At 39.4% G+C, this 14,806-nt stretch overlaps 1 protein-coding gene across 2 annotated transcripts in view; it reads right to left on the bottom strand.

The window, feature by feature from the left end:
- The window catches only part of ADAMTS9 (ADAM metallopeptidase with thrombospondin type 1 motif 9), a 180,608-nt gene that overhangs the window by 140,647 nt on the left and 25,155 nt on the right, over nucleotides 1-14,806 (bottom strand). The window contains exons 4-10 of one of the 2 annotated variants that reach the window (XM_055259173.2): nucleotides 9,965-10,254; nucleotides 7,229-7,312; nucleotides 7,013-7,128; nucleotides 6,009-6,049; nucleotides 5,791-5,896; nucleotides 2,145-2,291; nucleotides 445-586 (exon numbers count right to left, since the gene is read on the bottom strand). In XM_055259173.2, the coding sequence (XP_055115148.2) occupies nucleotides 445-586; nucleotides 2,145-2,291; nucleotides 5,791-5,896; nucleotides 6,009-6,049; nucleotides 7,013-7,128; nucleotides 7,229-7,312; nucleotides 9,965-10,254 (926 nt within the window). The remainder of the gene's footprint in view (nucleotides 1-444; nucleotides 587-2,144; nucleotides 2,292-5,790; nucleotides 5,897-6,008; nucleotides 6,050-7,012; nucleotides 7,129-7,228; nucleotides 7,313-9,964; nucleotides 10,255-14,806) is intronic. The other variant, XM_063630783.1, reaches the window with a different exon arrangement.

The following is a 14,806-nucleotide window of genomic DNA, read 5'->3' as shown; positions in this document are numbered from 1 at the left end:
TTGACAAGCTAAAACACAGAAACATGTTTGTCTCATGAATTACCTCTTCCGAATCTAGAAGAGTCCCTATAATTTAGGGCCCCTGGACAAATTGAAGGGCATTACAGGCAACAAGGAGAGAAAAAAGCTGAGCTCTGTAATTCCCAACTCCATAACCTTGCTGCCTTTGAGCCTCACTTTCACTTGTAAAATGAAAGTGATGATGGCATCTCCCTTTTGGACTGTCATGAGCATGAAATGAGAAAGTGCAGGTAAAGCACTATTTAACATTGAGCAGTAGTACTGTTGTGTCATCCTCATAATTATTATGATCCCTAATATGCAATTTTACTCTCAGCTTTTCCTTGGGTAGTTTATATTTGAGTTAGAATCCAAAGGAAAGCTATGAATAAAAAGAAGTGCAGAATCAGTAGATGAGAGCAGAAGTGACCCTCCTACACTTACCATATATGGGCACACCTGAGAACCTGGTCCAAAAATCAGTTCACATTGTTTATTCACGTTGTAAAGGATGCCTGGCAGTTGGACAGGCAAAGGGTAGGGTCTGGATTCAGGTTCGTTAAGCAAACACTCACCATAACCAGTGCTAGGGAAACACACAGAAAAACACAGATGGTGAGAATGGTGGCTGTCGAGGTCTCCTCCAGGTAACAGTAAAGGCCACCCCACCAACGTAATGGTAGAGAGGACAGGTACTTTTTTTTTTTTTTTGAGACGGAGTCTCGCTCTGTCACCCAGCCTGGAGTGCAGTGGTGCGATCTCAGCTCACTGCAAGCTCCGCCTCCCGGGTTCACGGCATTCTCCTGCCTCAGCCTCTCAAGTAGCTGGGACTACAGGCGCCTGCCACCACGCCTGACTAATTTTTTTTTTGTATTTTTAGTAGAGACAGGGTTTCACCATGTTAGCCAGGATGGTCTCGATCTCCTGACCTCGTGATCCACCGGCCTCGGCCTCCCAAAGTGCTGGGATTACAGGCGTGAGCCACCGCGCCCGGCCGACAGTTACTTTTTAACATGTGCTTTATTCTTTATATTCAAGATTAAATCCAGATACTGAAGTTACATTTTTGCTGTTTACTTTGTAGAACCACATGCAATGAATACAACATAGCCAGTAGGAAATATACACCTGTTACAACGTTGATCACACTTCACAGCAATTATCTGCTTATGTTTGACTATCTTTCCCAATAGACTGTAAGCTTTCTAAGGGCAAAGATAGTGTCTTTTTCATCGAAGCACAGGGCCCTGTTCATGACAACAGGTGATTAGTAAATGTTTGCTGAAGGGATGCGTGAGCGAATCAATGACTCATGGAAAGAAAACACCTTACACCATCTGGTTAAAAAGAAAAACAGCAACCGTCTGGTTCTTTCCGTTTTCAGCAAACACCTCACCCGGAAAATTCACACCCATTGAGTTCTGATTAATAAAGCCTCCTCTTCCCTGTGGTTGCAGAAATATACACCCAGTGACTCTGGGACAATCACTTAACCTTTCATACTTCTGAGCGAGAAGAGCAATAAATCTGTGACACAGGGGCATTGTATAATGTAATTGGATCTTTGAGCAGCCTAGCAGGAAGCTTAAAAAACAAAACAAGAAAAGAAAGGAAATTGGAAAAAAGAGAAAAGGGAGAGGGAAGAGGGGGAGAGGAAGAGTGACGCAGAGAGAGAATGTCCTCAATTCAACAGTGTGGGAGCTGCTGTAATTTCCACTCATCCACGGAATCTGCTTTGGGATCATCTCACTACCCCACCCCTTTTCAGGCCAAAATTACCAAATTAGAAGTGCCTAAATATCTGTGGCCTTCATTAAGAAATCACATTCATAGTCCCTCTCCCAATGTCTGAACAAATCTCAAAACTTTACCCAAAATGAAGCACCATTTCCATATCCTCTTTAAGACTCCAACCTTTTCTTTAGCTCAGTCTGTAATCTTCTAAACTCTGTCAAGGATATGAACTACACAGATGTCAGAGAGCATTCTCTCTTTTTTTTTTTTTCTTTTTTGCCTTCTCCAAGGAATGTCAACAAAAATAATTCAAAAGGAATGTTTGACTTTATATTGTCTTTCCCCCAATTAGTTCACTACATGTAGGCCAAGCACTAGACGTTTGTGCTAAAAGAATGTTCAAGTCTTACTCTAAAAACTCAGTGATATATTTTCGACTACACTTTGACCACATCCAGGGGTTGGTGTAGAAGTTCAGTGTTGGAGCCATGACATGCTGGGGACTCTTAACTCCTTCTTCTTTACATTTGTTGTTGTCATCATGAGGCATGTTAAACCTAAAGCCAATGAGACAATGATGAGAATGTCAATAAACACCAAGGGATCATGCTGTTCTAATTGCTTCAGGAATGCATCTATCTAAGAGAAAAAAATTTAACTGCATTTTGGATAAGAATCTGAACCCTGGTAAGCAGAACAAAATGTAAGACAATTCAAGATAGAGTGTAGATTAAAATATAATTCTCACCCAACTTAATACGAAGTGTAAATGCATAAAATGTATTTTAAAAGATGTGGGCTGGCCCATGTATTTGGTTTAAGTGTACTTTTAGGAATTGCAGAGGCTCTGAATATGCTGTAGTTGGTGCTAGAATACAGTAGTTGGAATTCCTAATAAGCTGTTAAAGGGCAATTTATAGAGTCAAGAATTTGGCAGCTTATGATAACATGAATATAAAGAGTCAGGGAAGTGTCAAAAACTGAAGCCAAGAGCTTTCTAATAAGAGGCTCACTATGGGTCTTGGCATCTTCCCCTTTTTGGATCAAGGTGACAAATTATATACCTGCGTAGGTATATCATTCTAAAGGCATGCAAAGTTTGTGCACAATAAAACCCATGAAAGGTAGAGGTATGCATGGAAACCAGAGGCATGCCAATTCTACTGGCGTAACTCAGAGATGGCAAATAGTTTCATGCTTCATGCCAACACCAATTGATTGGTACTGGCTTCCTGAAAAGCCAGGCACAAAAGGGTTCTTCTTTTTTCTTTTTCTTTTTTTTTTTTTTTTTTTTTTTGAGACGGAGTCTCGCTCTGTCGCCCAGGCTGGCGTGCAGTGGCGCCATCTCGGCTCACTGCAAGCTCCGCCTCCCGGGTTCACGCCATTCTCCTGCCTCAGCCTCTCCGAGTAGCTGGGACTACAGGCGCCCGCCACCACGCCCGGCTAATTTTTTGTCTTTTTTAGTAGAGACGGGGTTTCACCGTGGTCTCGATCTCCTGACCTCGTGATCCGCCCGCCTCGGCCTCCCAAAGTGCTGGGATTACAAGCGTGAGGGGTTCTTAAATTAATCCAGGTTCCGCCTGTGAGAAGGCTATGAAGGATTGCCAATGTCCTTATGGGCCTGGAAGGGAATGCAGCAGCATGAACACATACTTGCCATTCTTGGCTTAGCCAGAAGGAGTGGAAAAAAATAGGAAGTATTTCCTAAATCCAGAAACAACAATTCTGTGACCCACATGCCATTCTCAGCTCAGGCAATTATCCACTGGGCGACAACCTCAAAAAGGTCACCTTCCTTCTCTCTGGATGACTATCCCCAATCACAAAATTGACGCATGTAATTAATTTAGCATTGAGGGAGAAATTCCCCTCACTAGTTCATCCTGATTACAGAAATAAGTGAGTCAGACAGAAGCATGTAGACTTGCATCATATAAAAGTTGGAATAAAAGTCTATGGAGTCTATTCCATTAATTTATCACATTCTCCCTTTTTCTTTAAAGTTTATACCTCTTAATAGTTGCCAATACAGACAGAAAAACTCGATCTTAGTTGAACTTAGAAATAGTTCTTAAAACGTAAGACTCTTATGCTTAACAATCTATTTTCTTAAAAGAATGAATGCCTTGGTTTCCAGTTCCCTGATGCATAATCAATGCAATACCTGCATCAACAAACTTAAAACAAGCAAGGCATTCAAATCTTAGAGGTTTTTTTATAGCGGCGTTTATTTCCCATCCCCAGATGATGTTTATTCCCCACTCCCACAATTACTTGATAAAGTCAAGTTTATTTCATCATGTAAATAAGCTGAAAATTTATTTTCATTCAAATGTTACTCACATTTGCTCACTGCAAGAGTTAAATAATAATAAATGCTTATTGGACACTTACGAACAATAATAACCACAACTTTTCAGCATTCACAATACACGGGAAAATGTGCTAAATGCTTTAGATGCCTTATTTCATTTAATCACTTATTTTACCCAACGAATAGTACAGGTTGAACATCCCTAATCTCAAAACCCCAAATCCAAAATCCTCCAAAATCCAAAACTTTTTGAGTGCCAACCTGACACCAGTGGAAAATTCCACACACAAATGCGTAACACAAACTTTGTTTCATGCATAAAATTATTTAAAAATATCATATAAAATTACTTCTAGGCAATGTGCATAAGGTATATATGAAACATAAATTTCTTGCTTAAACTTAAGTCCCATCCCCAAGATATCTCATTATGTATAGGCAAATACTGCAAAAATCTGAGACAATCCAAAATCCAAAACACTTCTAGTCCCAAGCATTTGGATAAGGAATTCTACACCCGTACTGTTATTATCTGCATTTTGCAGATGAGAAAACTGAGCCATAGAAAACTTTAATTACTTGATCAAGTCCCACAGCCACTAAGATGGGGAAGCTGGAATGAGAATTCTCTTCAAGGCTTCCTTGAGTTTCACAAAGGTGCCTGAGAAACCACAAGGATAGAGAGGATGCTGACTAAGTAGGTTGGGCCTGCTACAAATGCTTAACTGAAAGCCATACCTCTTTTATGTTCTAAATATGAGGCATCTGACTGTATTTCCTCTGGAGAAAAGAAAAGGGGTGTGCTCTTAAAATATGTTTGAAAGGTACTAGTTTAAAAATATACCTGTTATATATTGAGCTAAATTGGAGACACCTGTGCCTATGCATCTCGCTCTGTGCCTCGTACACTACACTGCACATAGGGGACCTTAAATGTATGAATGAAAATCTTGTTTAATAAATGATGTTAGCTCTAAGTAAAGTTATCATTTGCCACACAAATTGATCTATTAATATCCGTTCAGAAAATTATTTCAAAATAGATAGTATAAGTAATTTAATCATCCTAGAAAGAAAACAATGCAGATCAAAACTCAGAATAATTTCATAAATTTGCAGTGCTTTGCCCCATGTTCTAACCGTGCTCTATCTCTAAAAAACAAAAGGGAAAGGCCATTTCATAATGGCCACTTAGTGACCATAATTAGGAAATGATTCCTTCTTTCTATCTTTGTTCATTCTCTTTCCTGAAAAAAGGGATATTACTGTTCCCAGGTGCTAAATATCAGAATTAGAGCTGTGTATAACTAGAATCAGGAATGGTCTGGATTTGTAAAAATCTTGGGGGCCACAGTAATGGTGGGGGACCCTCCTAGACAAAGGTGTTAAATCAGGAAAGTTCTCTAAGCTAATATATCCTCTGCTTCAGTAGAAGGAATGGAAAGACCCCATTTCTTCAGTTCCCAGTAGGAAGGGAGAATATTAGACCTTATGTTTAAACTTGAGCAGTTAAACTGAAGATACACACAAGCTGTGGCTGAAGACAGTGCACTGCATTTACTCAACCTTTGGAAGTCAAAGTCATTTCACCCAATTAGGTTCAAAGCTCTTCAACCCTGCAACTCTACTATGACTCGGGAAGTCTCTTACACCCTCGAAAGTCAAGTAAATGCTCACTGATGCGAAGAAATAAAAGGTTTAGGTCACTCCGAATTAAATGAAATTACTGAAAGGAAACTCACACATGGCCCAGCTCATGGGCGATCGTAAAAGCTGTACTCAATCCACTATCTTCACTAATAGAACAGCTTCTGTAGGGATCACAAATGGTTCCCAGTTCAGCCAGGCCTATTAGAAGGAAAAAAACCAACAAGGATTTACTCTAAAAAGCAATTGTGGCTTAAAATACAAACATGTAGTAAACTGTTTTAGCCATAGAAGATACACACAGAGAACTCACCTAAGGTATCACATTTGTCGTGAGCTCTGCAGATATCCTGTCTGAAAGCAAAGCAGACTTAGGCCTTGATGACATCAAAGAGTAAATGTCAATACAAGTAAATACTTTAGGGTCATCTAGGCATTCACAACAGTACACACTTTGGGGTGGGGGTTAAAAAAAGCAAATTCATAAGACCAGAGTTTCAAAACTCAAAAAATTTTTCGAATTGTTGATTTAAGAATTATAAACTACTACATTTAGAAGTTTTCTTCTGTGGTCAGGGTGGTCACAGAGCAGTAAGAAATCTCTCCAACCAGGATTTTCCCAATACCCTGGAGTAAATGATACTAGTTTTGTAAAGACTCTTTGAGAACATTCCTGAGAAGGTGCAAGATACCTTTGTTTTACTTCCATTTAAGAGGACGTGCTCATAACTACAATCGAGATGGCAGGAGGTGGGAGGCACAATTAAGCCAGCACGCCTCTTTGTTGCTACAGTGTTTTAACATTTTGAGATAGTAGCTACCATAGAAAAATTGGGAGGTTTCACATTTTAAAAAAATTCATTTTTCTGGCTTTTGCAAAATTACAGAAGCTGGCAACACTGAACCCATATACTACATGGCAACGCCAGGTCCATCTGAATAGCAGCTGCCCTCGCCTGTTATATAAGGCATTTATTTTCAGGTCTGCCTAACACTTTTATTCCTCACTTGGCATCTATAGGTTCATGGTTCTCAACCAAGGTGATTCTGCCCTCCCCACGGGGGACAGTGGCAATGTCTGGAGACATTGATGGTTGTCACAACTGAGAGGAGGGAGTACTACTAATACGTAGTGAGCAGAGGCCAGGGATGTTGCTAAACATCTTGCAATGCACAGAAAGAATTATCCAGCCCGAAATGTCAACAGTGCCTAAGCTAAGAAACCCTCCACTAGCAGCTGACTATTAGGAATGCATGACCACACCCCATCAACTTGACCTGAGACTGAAAGATCTGAGGAATAAGAAATCCATATACCTTGTTAAGAGAACAGCAGTATCATGATGGATTCCACCTGGACTGTTCTTCGAATGCTGCCACTGGCAAAAGTTTTTTAATGTTGTCTGAGCATTAAAAGATATGGAAGGCCCATCCTAAATACAGAGAAGAATTATGGTTAATCTATTGTATCAATACCAATTAGATATGCCATTTCGGATACAGATAGAAGAAAAAAGAAAAAAACTTTATTACCTGTTCATTATGAATCACAATTAAGTTCACAATAACAATATTAATTAAATTTCCAATACTTGGGTCTTTATAGATAGAGGCTACCTGCAACCGAGATAAATTTTTCAAAGTTAATTGTGAACTCCGTGTAAGCAATAAGCAAGTCACGTCTTACGTTGGGCTCCACCTCTTTTTTACGTTTCTTGCAACATATGCATTTTGTGGTTGTGAATTTTTCATTCACTCAACAATCCTTTTTGTAAAGTCTCTTCGTAAAATTCATAGATCACAGTTTTAGATAACAGTGAATTCAAACAAGTTTAAATTCCTCTGACATTGCATTGCCACGTGACTTAACAGTTCTCTGTACCAAAAGACTGGATATTAATTTTCCATCAAGCTCTTTCCTCTCATCTGAAGTCCTAAATTGCCAACTTGTAGAATCTCACATTGGGTGCATGTTAGCCAACACTGCTGTTCTTTAATGTTTGCCACCCATTGTGTCCTTGACAACCTTGTTAACCTGGTGGGGTTTTTATTTTTGCAGTATTATAATTAATTATAGGAGCTAACATTTACTAAATGCTTACTGTGAACTGGCTGAAAACTACATAGACACATGCATTTAGTCTCTATACAGCAAAACTCTGAGCTGAAAACTACATAGACACATGCATTTAGTCTCTATACAGCAAAACTCTGGGCTGAAAACTACATACACACATGCATTTAGTCTCTATACAGCAAAACTCTGGGCTGGGTACTATTAAAATTTCTGTTCAACAAACGAGGAAACTAAGTCACTCAGAGAAATTAAGTCACTTGTCTGAGGCTACACACTGGTGAGCAGCAGAGCCAGAACTCTCAACCTAGGACAGTTTGACCCAAAGTCCATGTTCATAATCACAATTCTTATGATAGATCCGAAATTAAGAGGTGAAAATGAGGCTGTGCATACGTGCAGGGCCTGATTAGACGTTCCCTTCCATCATAGGCATGAGAGGGCTGGGGTATCTGGGACTGAGCAGCATGTAGGGGTGAGAGGGGCATGGAGGCCAGGCAGGGTTGGGGGGCGCAGAGGGAAATGGGTCACAGCAGTGAACAAAAAGGCAAGGAGTACCACAGTCCACAAGGGGGGAAGAAGAAACCCTAAAGCTATGCCCAAACAGGATTGCTTTTCACATTCATCTGGGGGATTTATTAAAAATAAGTTTTAGTTCAGGTAAATTAGGGCTCATCTATTAAAAGAAAAGTTATGCTACGGCTGAAAATGAGTAAGAGGAGGTCTATATGGGCTTTTCTGGAACCACCTCGAATCGTTCAAAAAAATAGTGTAATACAGTATGTGAAAATGCCTCCTGTTTGAAAAGAAGCTGTATATGCAAACATGTTTGCATAAGAAATACCTAGAGTTGCACTGCCCAACAGTGGCCACTCATCCTATGTGGCTAGTGAGCACTGGTATGTGGCTAGCTTAAATTGAGGTATGCTGAGGGTGTAAAACACACTGGATTTTGAAGCCTTAGTATAAAAAAAGTGAAATATCTCATCAATAATTTTTAAAATAATATTTGATATAAAACATATTGCTAAAATTAATTTTACCTGTTTATGTTTCCCTGTTTTTTTTTTGAGGCAGGGTCTCACTCTGTCGCCAAGGCTGATGTGCAGTGGCGCAATCAAGGCTCACTGTAGCCTCACAGCTCCCGAGCACCTGAGCCTACTATAGGTATATGCCACTACACCTGGCTAATTTTTTTTTTTTTTTTTAAATAGAGACCAGGTCTTGCTATAATGCCCAGCCTGGTCTTAAACTCCGGGCCTCAAGAGATTGTCCCACCTCAGCCTCCTAAAGTGTTGGGATTACAGGCATGAGTGACTGCACCTGGCCATTTTCTTAAACACTTTTTCTTAATGTGGCTACATGAAAATTTAAAATTAGGAAAAAATTTTTTTAAAAATTTAAATACATTTGAAATTAAATATGTGGTTTGCATTATATTTCTATTTGGCACTGCTTGTTAGAAACATATACAAAAACTTTCAACAGTGGCTGCCTCTGGGAAGGGGCCTGGAAGTCTGCATAGAGAATGATACTTATTTTTTAACAATAGTCTTTGGTTCTGATTTTTTAAAAATCATGCAAATTTACTGCGGTTTTAATTCAAAATGGGAGTAGAAAAATAGAATGAAAGCCTCCTACGCCTCACTCCCCCGGCTACTTAATTAGAATCCCGGGGAAGAAGCTATTTTTAGAAGTTCCACAGGTGACTATAGTTCACAACCAGCCTCCCTAATACTACGGAATATCCACAACTGGCTGTGCAAGGTTCCTAAGTGAGGCAAAAAGCACTGGTTTCGGGAACTGGACAGGCTAAAGGCCAGAGGCAGTGTCCAAGTGATTTATTAGCTTTACCTGACCATGGGCAAGTGACCTAACTCCTCTGAGACTCAGTTTTCTTATCTATAAAATGGGCATGATTGATAATCTCACCTGGCAGGGTTGCCAGAAGGATTCAAAATTATACCTTTTAAGTAAGAAGCACATTGTCTAACACAGAATAAACACTCCATATTGATAACCACTGTTGTCAGTTTAAAAAGTCAACCAACAAATAATCTTATGTTCTCTTCAGTCACTTGCCTGAATGGCTGAAATGCCAGTTCTGAACGGTCCTCCAAAGCACTGAGTGGAAACCCATTCCCCAATGGCACATTTAGAGACCTCATAAATCACCTTCGTTTGAATGTACTTACAATTGACATTAAAGTTAAAATATAGTGTTGAAGGTTTTCTCCATGGTATGAAACCATTCTGTTGTCTGCCACCACCAAGACTTCTACAAACCGTGGATAGGATAAAAAACGTTTTGTCCTTCTGTGGGTCCTCTTTTCTCTTGCGTTGTCCGTCTTATTACCATAAGCAGAAAATGCCTCTGTCGCTAAGCCGCTGTTTAATGCTGCCACGTCATCAGCCAGGTTAATCCTTTCTCCCCATTTTCTTGCTCTGGTTTTCTTCTTGTCTTTACTGTGCCTATTTTTGTGTTCTGTAACAAATCAGATGGTATGCATTGCATTTCAAGCCACATCTATTTTATATTAAGAATTTAATTTGACACATTTTAAATTGATGCCTCTGTGGTCAAATTACATACAAAAACAAGTCCTCCATACCGTGGACTCTACAGATGCACCTCAATCCGTACTCCCACCCAAGTGACTAAGGATTTGAGGTTAGCTTCCCTGGGAAGCTTTCATACTTGCTCACTTACGGTATTAGAAAATCAGGCCCGAGCTTAAGGGACACAATTGCATGTGATTCTTATTCATTTGTTAACAAAAGCTTTGCTGGGATTGATTCAAGGAATCTGACGCTCACTGTTATTTGCCATAGATATAGTAAGGGCCAGTAATGTAGCTACAGAGCTCTAAAAAACTTAAATGGAGGCTGGGCACGGTGGCTCATGCCTGTAATCCCAGCACTTTGGGAGGCCGAGGCAGGTGAATTTCATGAGACCAGGAGTTTGAGACCAGACTGGCCAACGTGGCGAAACCCTGTCCTTACCAAAAATACAAAAATTAGCCAGGCACGGTAGTGCACGTCTGTAATCCCAACTACTCAGGAGGCTGAGGCACGAGAATTGCTTGAACCCAGGAGGCAGAGCCTGACGTGAGCTTAGATCGCATTACTGCACTCCAGCCTGGGTGAGACAAAGGGATACTCTGTCTCAAACAAAAAAAAAAAAAAAAAAAGGAAATGTTTCATATATATCACTCATGCTATTCAATGAGTTCTAATACAAAGAGGTCTGAGAGGTGGACAGGCTAACAGATGATACAAAGGAACTGTAAAAAATGCACAACCAGGTATTTTATTACATTAGATCATTTCAATACTTAAAATATAAGAATAGAATCACAGCAATTCAATGTCTCTGAATTTTTAATTAACTTACTCCAGGGCTCAGTTAAAGAAACAAATGAAATTCCGAGAGTCTGCACAGGCAGCTGGGACCATGATTTATGATGTCGGATTAGCTCTACTCATTTCCAGCTCACACCTAGGCCTCTTCTTGGGTTCCCCACAGTCTTGCTGCTCAGAGTAGGGTCCATGGACCAGCAAAAATGACAACTAGAGGCTTGTTAAAATGCAGATTCTTTGGCCCCACCCCAGGCCTGAATCTAAACTTAACTAGATCCCCAGGTGACTGATATTAACACTGAAATTTTGAGAATCACTAGTTTCCAGCTTGGCTTGAAGTTTATATTGCTGATGAAAATACAGAATTTTTGCATCATCAACTATGCAATAAACAGAATAAGCATTAAAGTGCCTGCCAAAATACACTTTGAGTAAAAACAGAATTTAATCACTTGACAATCAGATCATAAATGTGCTTTAATGCCACCAGTTTGTGGTCTAAAATAGGCAACAGAATTGTACAATGAAGAAGTACGCTTACCTAACACATAAGCAATAGAATTTGTCACATCAATACCAAAGGTAAAAATAAAAATTAAAAACAGTTAAATTGTAAGTGGTTTCATATTAGAAGGGCCTAAATATTTCACCATTATAACCAGTTGCTAAAAGAATCAGTTTAGGCCAGGATGCGCATTTTGCCCGAGTGTTTTAGTCATTATTAAAATACAGTGGTCCCCCCTTTTTCATGGTTTCAGTTCCCTTGGTTTCAGTTACCTGCAGTCACCTCAGTCCTAAAATATTAAATGGAAAATTCCAGAAATAAACAATTCATAACCTTTAAATTGCATACCGTTCTGAGCAGTGTGATGGACTCTGGCACTGTCCTGCCCCATCCTGCCTGGGGCTGGAAATCATCCTTTAAGGTAGCTATCTACCCGGTATACACACCCCACCTTGTCACCTAGTAGCCATTCCGGTGATCAGGTCGACTGTCAAGGTATTGCAGTGTTGTGTTTAAGGAATCCTTATTTTACTTAATGACGGCCTCACAGTGCAAGAGTAGTGATGCTGGTAATTCGGATTAAGCCAAAGAGAAGCCGTAAAGTGCTTCCTTCAAGCGAAAAGGTGAAAGTTCTCAACTTAATAAGCAAAGAAAAAAAAAAAAAAGTTGCATGCTGAGGTTGTTAAGGTCTGTGGTAAGAACAAAGCTTCCCTCTGTGAAATTGTGAAGAATGAAAAGAAGCTGGTGTTAGTTTTGCTGTCGCACCTCAAACTGCAAAAGTTACGGATACAGTGCACCATCAGTTTATTTAAGATGGAAAGGCATTAAATTTGTGGTTGGGGCCGGGCGCGGTGGCTCACGCTTGTAATCCCAGCACTTTGGGAGGCCGAGGCGGGCGGATCACGAGGTCAGGAGATCGAGACCACGGTGAAACCCCGTCTCTACTAAAAATACAAAAAATTAGCCGGGCGTCGTGGCGGGCGCCTGTAGTCCCAGCTACTCGGGGGGCTGAGGCAGGAGAATGGCGTGAACCCAGGAGGCGGAGCTTGCAGTGAGCCGAGATCGCGCCACTGCACTCCAGCCTGGGCGACAGAGCGAGACTCCGTCTCAAAAAAAAAAAAAAAAAAAAAAAAAAATTTGTGGTTGGAAGACAGGAACAGAAACTTTCTGGCTGATGGCAATCAGGTTCGGTACTATGTGTGGTTTTAGGCATCCACTGGGGATCTTGGAACATATACCCTAAGGATAAGGGAGGACTACTATAGTAAAACCTGTCCAAACTGTCAAACAAGTTTTATGCAGTCCAGTTATAGATAACATCACTAGGCAAAAACATGGTACATAAGATGTAACATCAGATTCTTCTAGTTTTTCTTTCAAGAACACTCATATATGTATAGCAATGCCAATGGGTATTGCATGTCTACCAACTGGCATTCGTATACATATATTAGCTTTCAATATATGCATACCAGGACCAAATCAATTGTTAAATCATCAAATGAATGTAGACTAGATATTAATCAAGCACCTACTATGTACCAGGCATTGAATTCGGCTCTTTTATGTATGTTATCTTACTTACTCCATTCAAAGTGAGAAAATTACCTCTATTTTTCTGATGAGGAAAATAAGTCTCAAAGAAATTAGCAACTTATTCAAAGTCACATTGCAGGAAGTGGAGGTACAAGGAATCAGTCGTAGATTTGCTCAATTCCTGAAACTGTGCTCTTTCGATTAGGTGAGCTTTCTCAACAGCTATGGTTTGAAATGAGCTCATGATTTGGTGAACAGCTTCCAAAGTAAATATGAATAGAGAAAAAGACAGTGCCTGGTGGATATTTTCATGAAGATTTTTGCTTTTTACAACAGGTGTATGGAAGCTATGTTGAAAATTAAATTTTTTTAATACATTAAGAAAGTATGTCACTTATACTGTGAAAAATAATCCTTGCTTAATATCTTCTGTAAATATTATAATTTGATTTATTATAGTAAGTAAAGTGTTAAGCATTTTAGAAGATTTAAAGTCTCTATTAGTTTTCTATTTCTCATTTGTTGATTTCTGCTCTAATCTCGATTTCTTTTCTTCTGCTTGCTTTAGTTTTAACTTGCTCTTTTCTTTCTGTTGTCTTAAAGTAGAAGGTTAGTTTATTGCTTTGAGACCTTTCTTCTTTCTTCATAGAAGTATTTACAGCTATCAAGTTTCTTCTAAGCCCTACTTTAGCACCATCCCATGTTTTGGTACATTGAGTCTTCATTTTCATTCATCTCAAAATATTTTCTGCTTTCTCCTTTGAATCATTGTTCGTTTAGGAGTGTGCTGTTTAATTTCCACGTAGTTTTGAGCTTCTCATTTTTTCTCTGTAATCGATTTCTAACTTTGATACGCTGTGATCAGCAAATATGTTTTGTATTACTTTTATCCTTTTAAATGTATTGAAATTTGTTTTGTGTTCTTGCATCTGGTGCATGCTGGAGAATGTTTCATGTTCACTTCAGAATACTCTGCTGTTTGTGGGGTAACGTGTCCAGTAGATATCTCTTAGTAGTTGGTTTATAGTGTTGGGCACCTTTTCTACTTCCTTGTCAATCTTCTGCCTGGCTGCTCTACCCATTATTGAAAGTGGGGTGCTGAAGTTTCCAATTATTGTTGTTGAATTGTCTATTTCTCCCTCCATTTCTGTCAGTTTTTGCTTCATGTATTTTGGTGTTCTGTTATCAGGTGCATACATGTTTATAATTATTATATCTTCCTTATAAATTGGCTTTTTTATCACTATAAAACACTTCGATGGACTTTATTCTACCAGGAAAGTTAAAGAAGCCAGTCACAAAAGACCACACATCAAAGGACTCCAGTCATAGGAAATGTCTAAAACCGGGAAATCTACAGAGACAGAAAGTAGAGTAGTACAAGTTGGGCATCCCTTATCTGAAAACCCCAAATCCAAAATGCTCCAAAATTCAAAACTTTTTAAATGCTGACATGACACCACCAAGTGGAAAATTCCACACATAAGTATTTAACACAGACTTTATTTCATGTACACAATTAATAAAACTATTGAATAAAATTGCCTTCAGCCTATGTGTATGAGGTGTAAAGATATATCTTTAGACTTGGGTCCTATGCTCAAGATGTCTCACTATGTATATGCAAGCATCCTAA

The sequence above is a fragment of the Symphalangus syndactylus genome, chromosome 21, assembly GCF_028878055.3.
Source record: "Symphalangus syndactylus isolate Jambi chromosome 21, NHGRI_mSymSyn1-v2.1_pri, whole genome shotgun sequence".
Classification (NCBI taxonomy): Eukaryota; Metazoa; Chordata; class Mammalia; order Primates; family Hylobatidae; genus Symphalangus; species Symphalangus syndactylus.
Note: the sequence above shows the minus strand (reverse complement) of the source record. Positions and strands in the feature narration are given on the sequence as shown.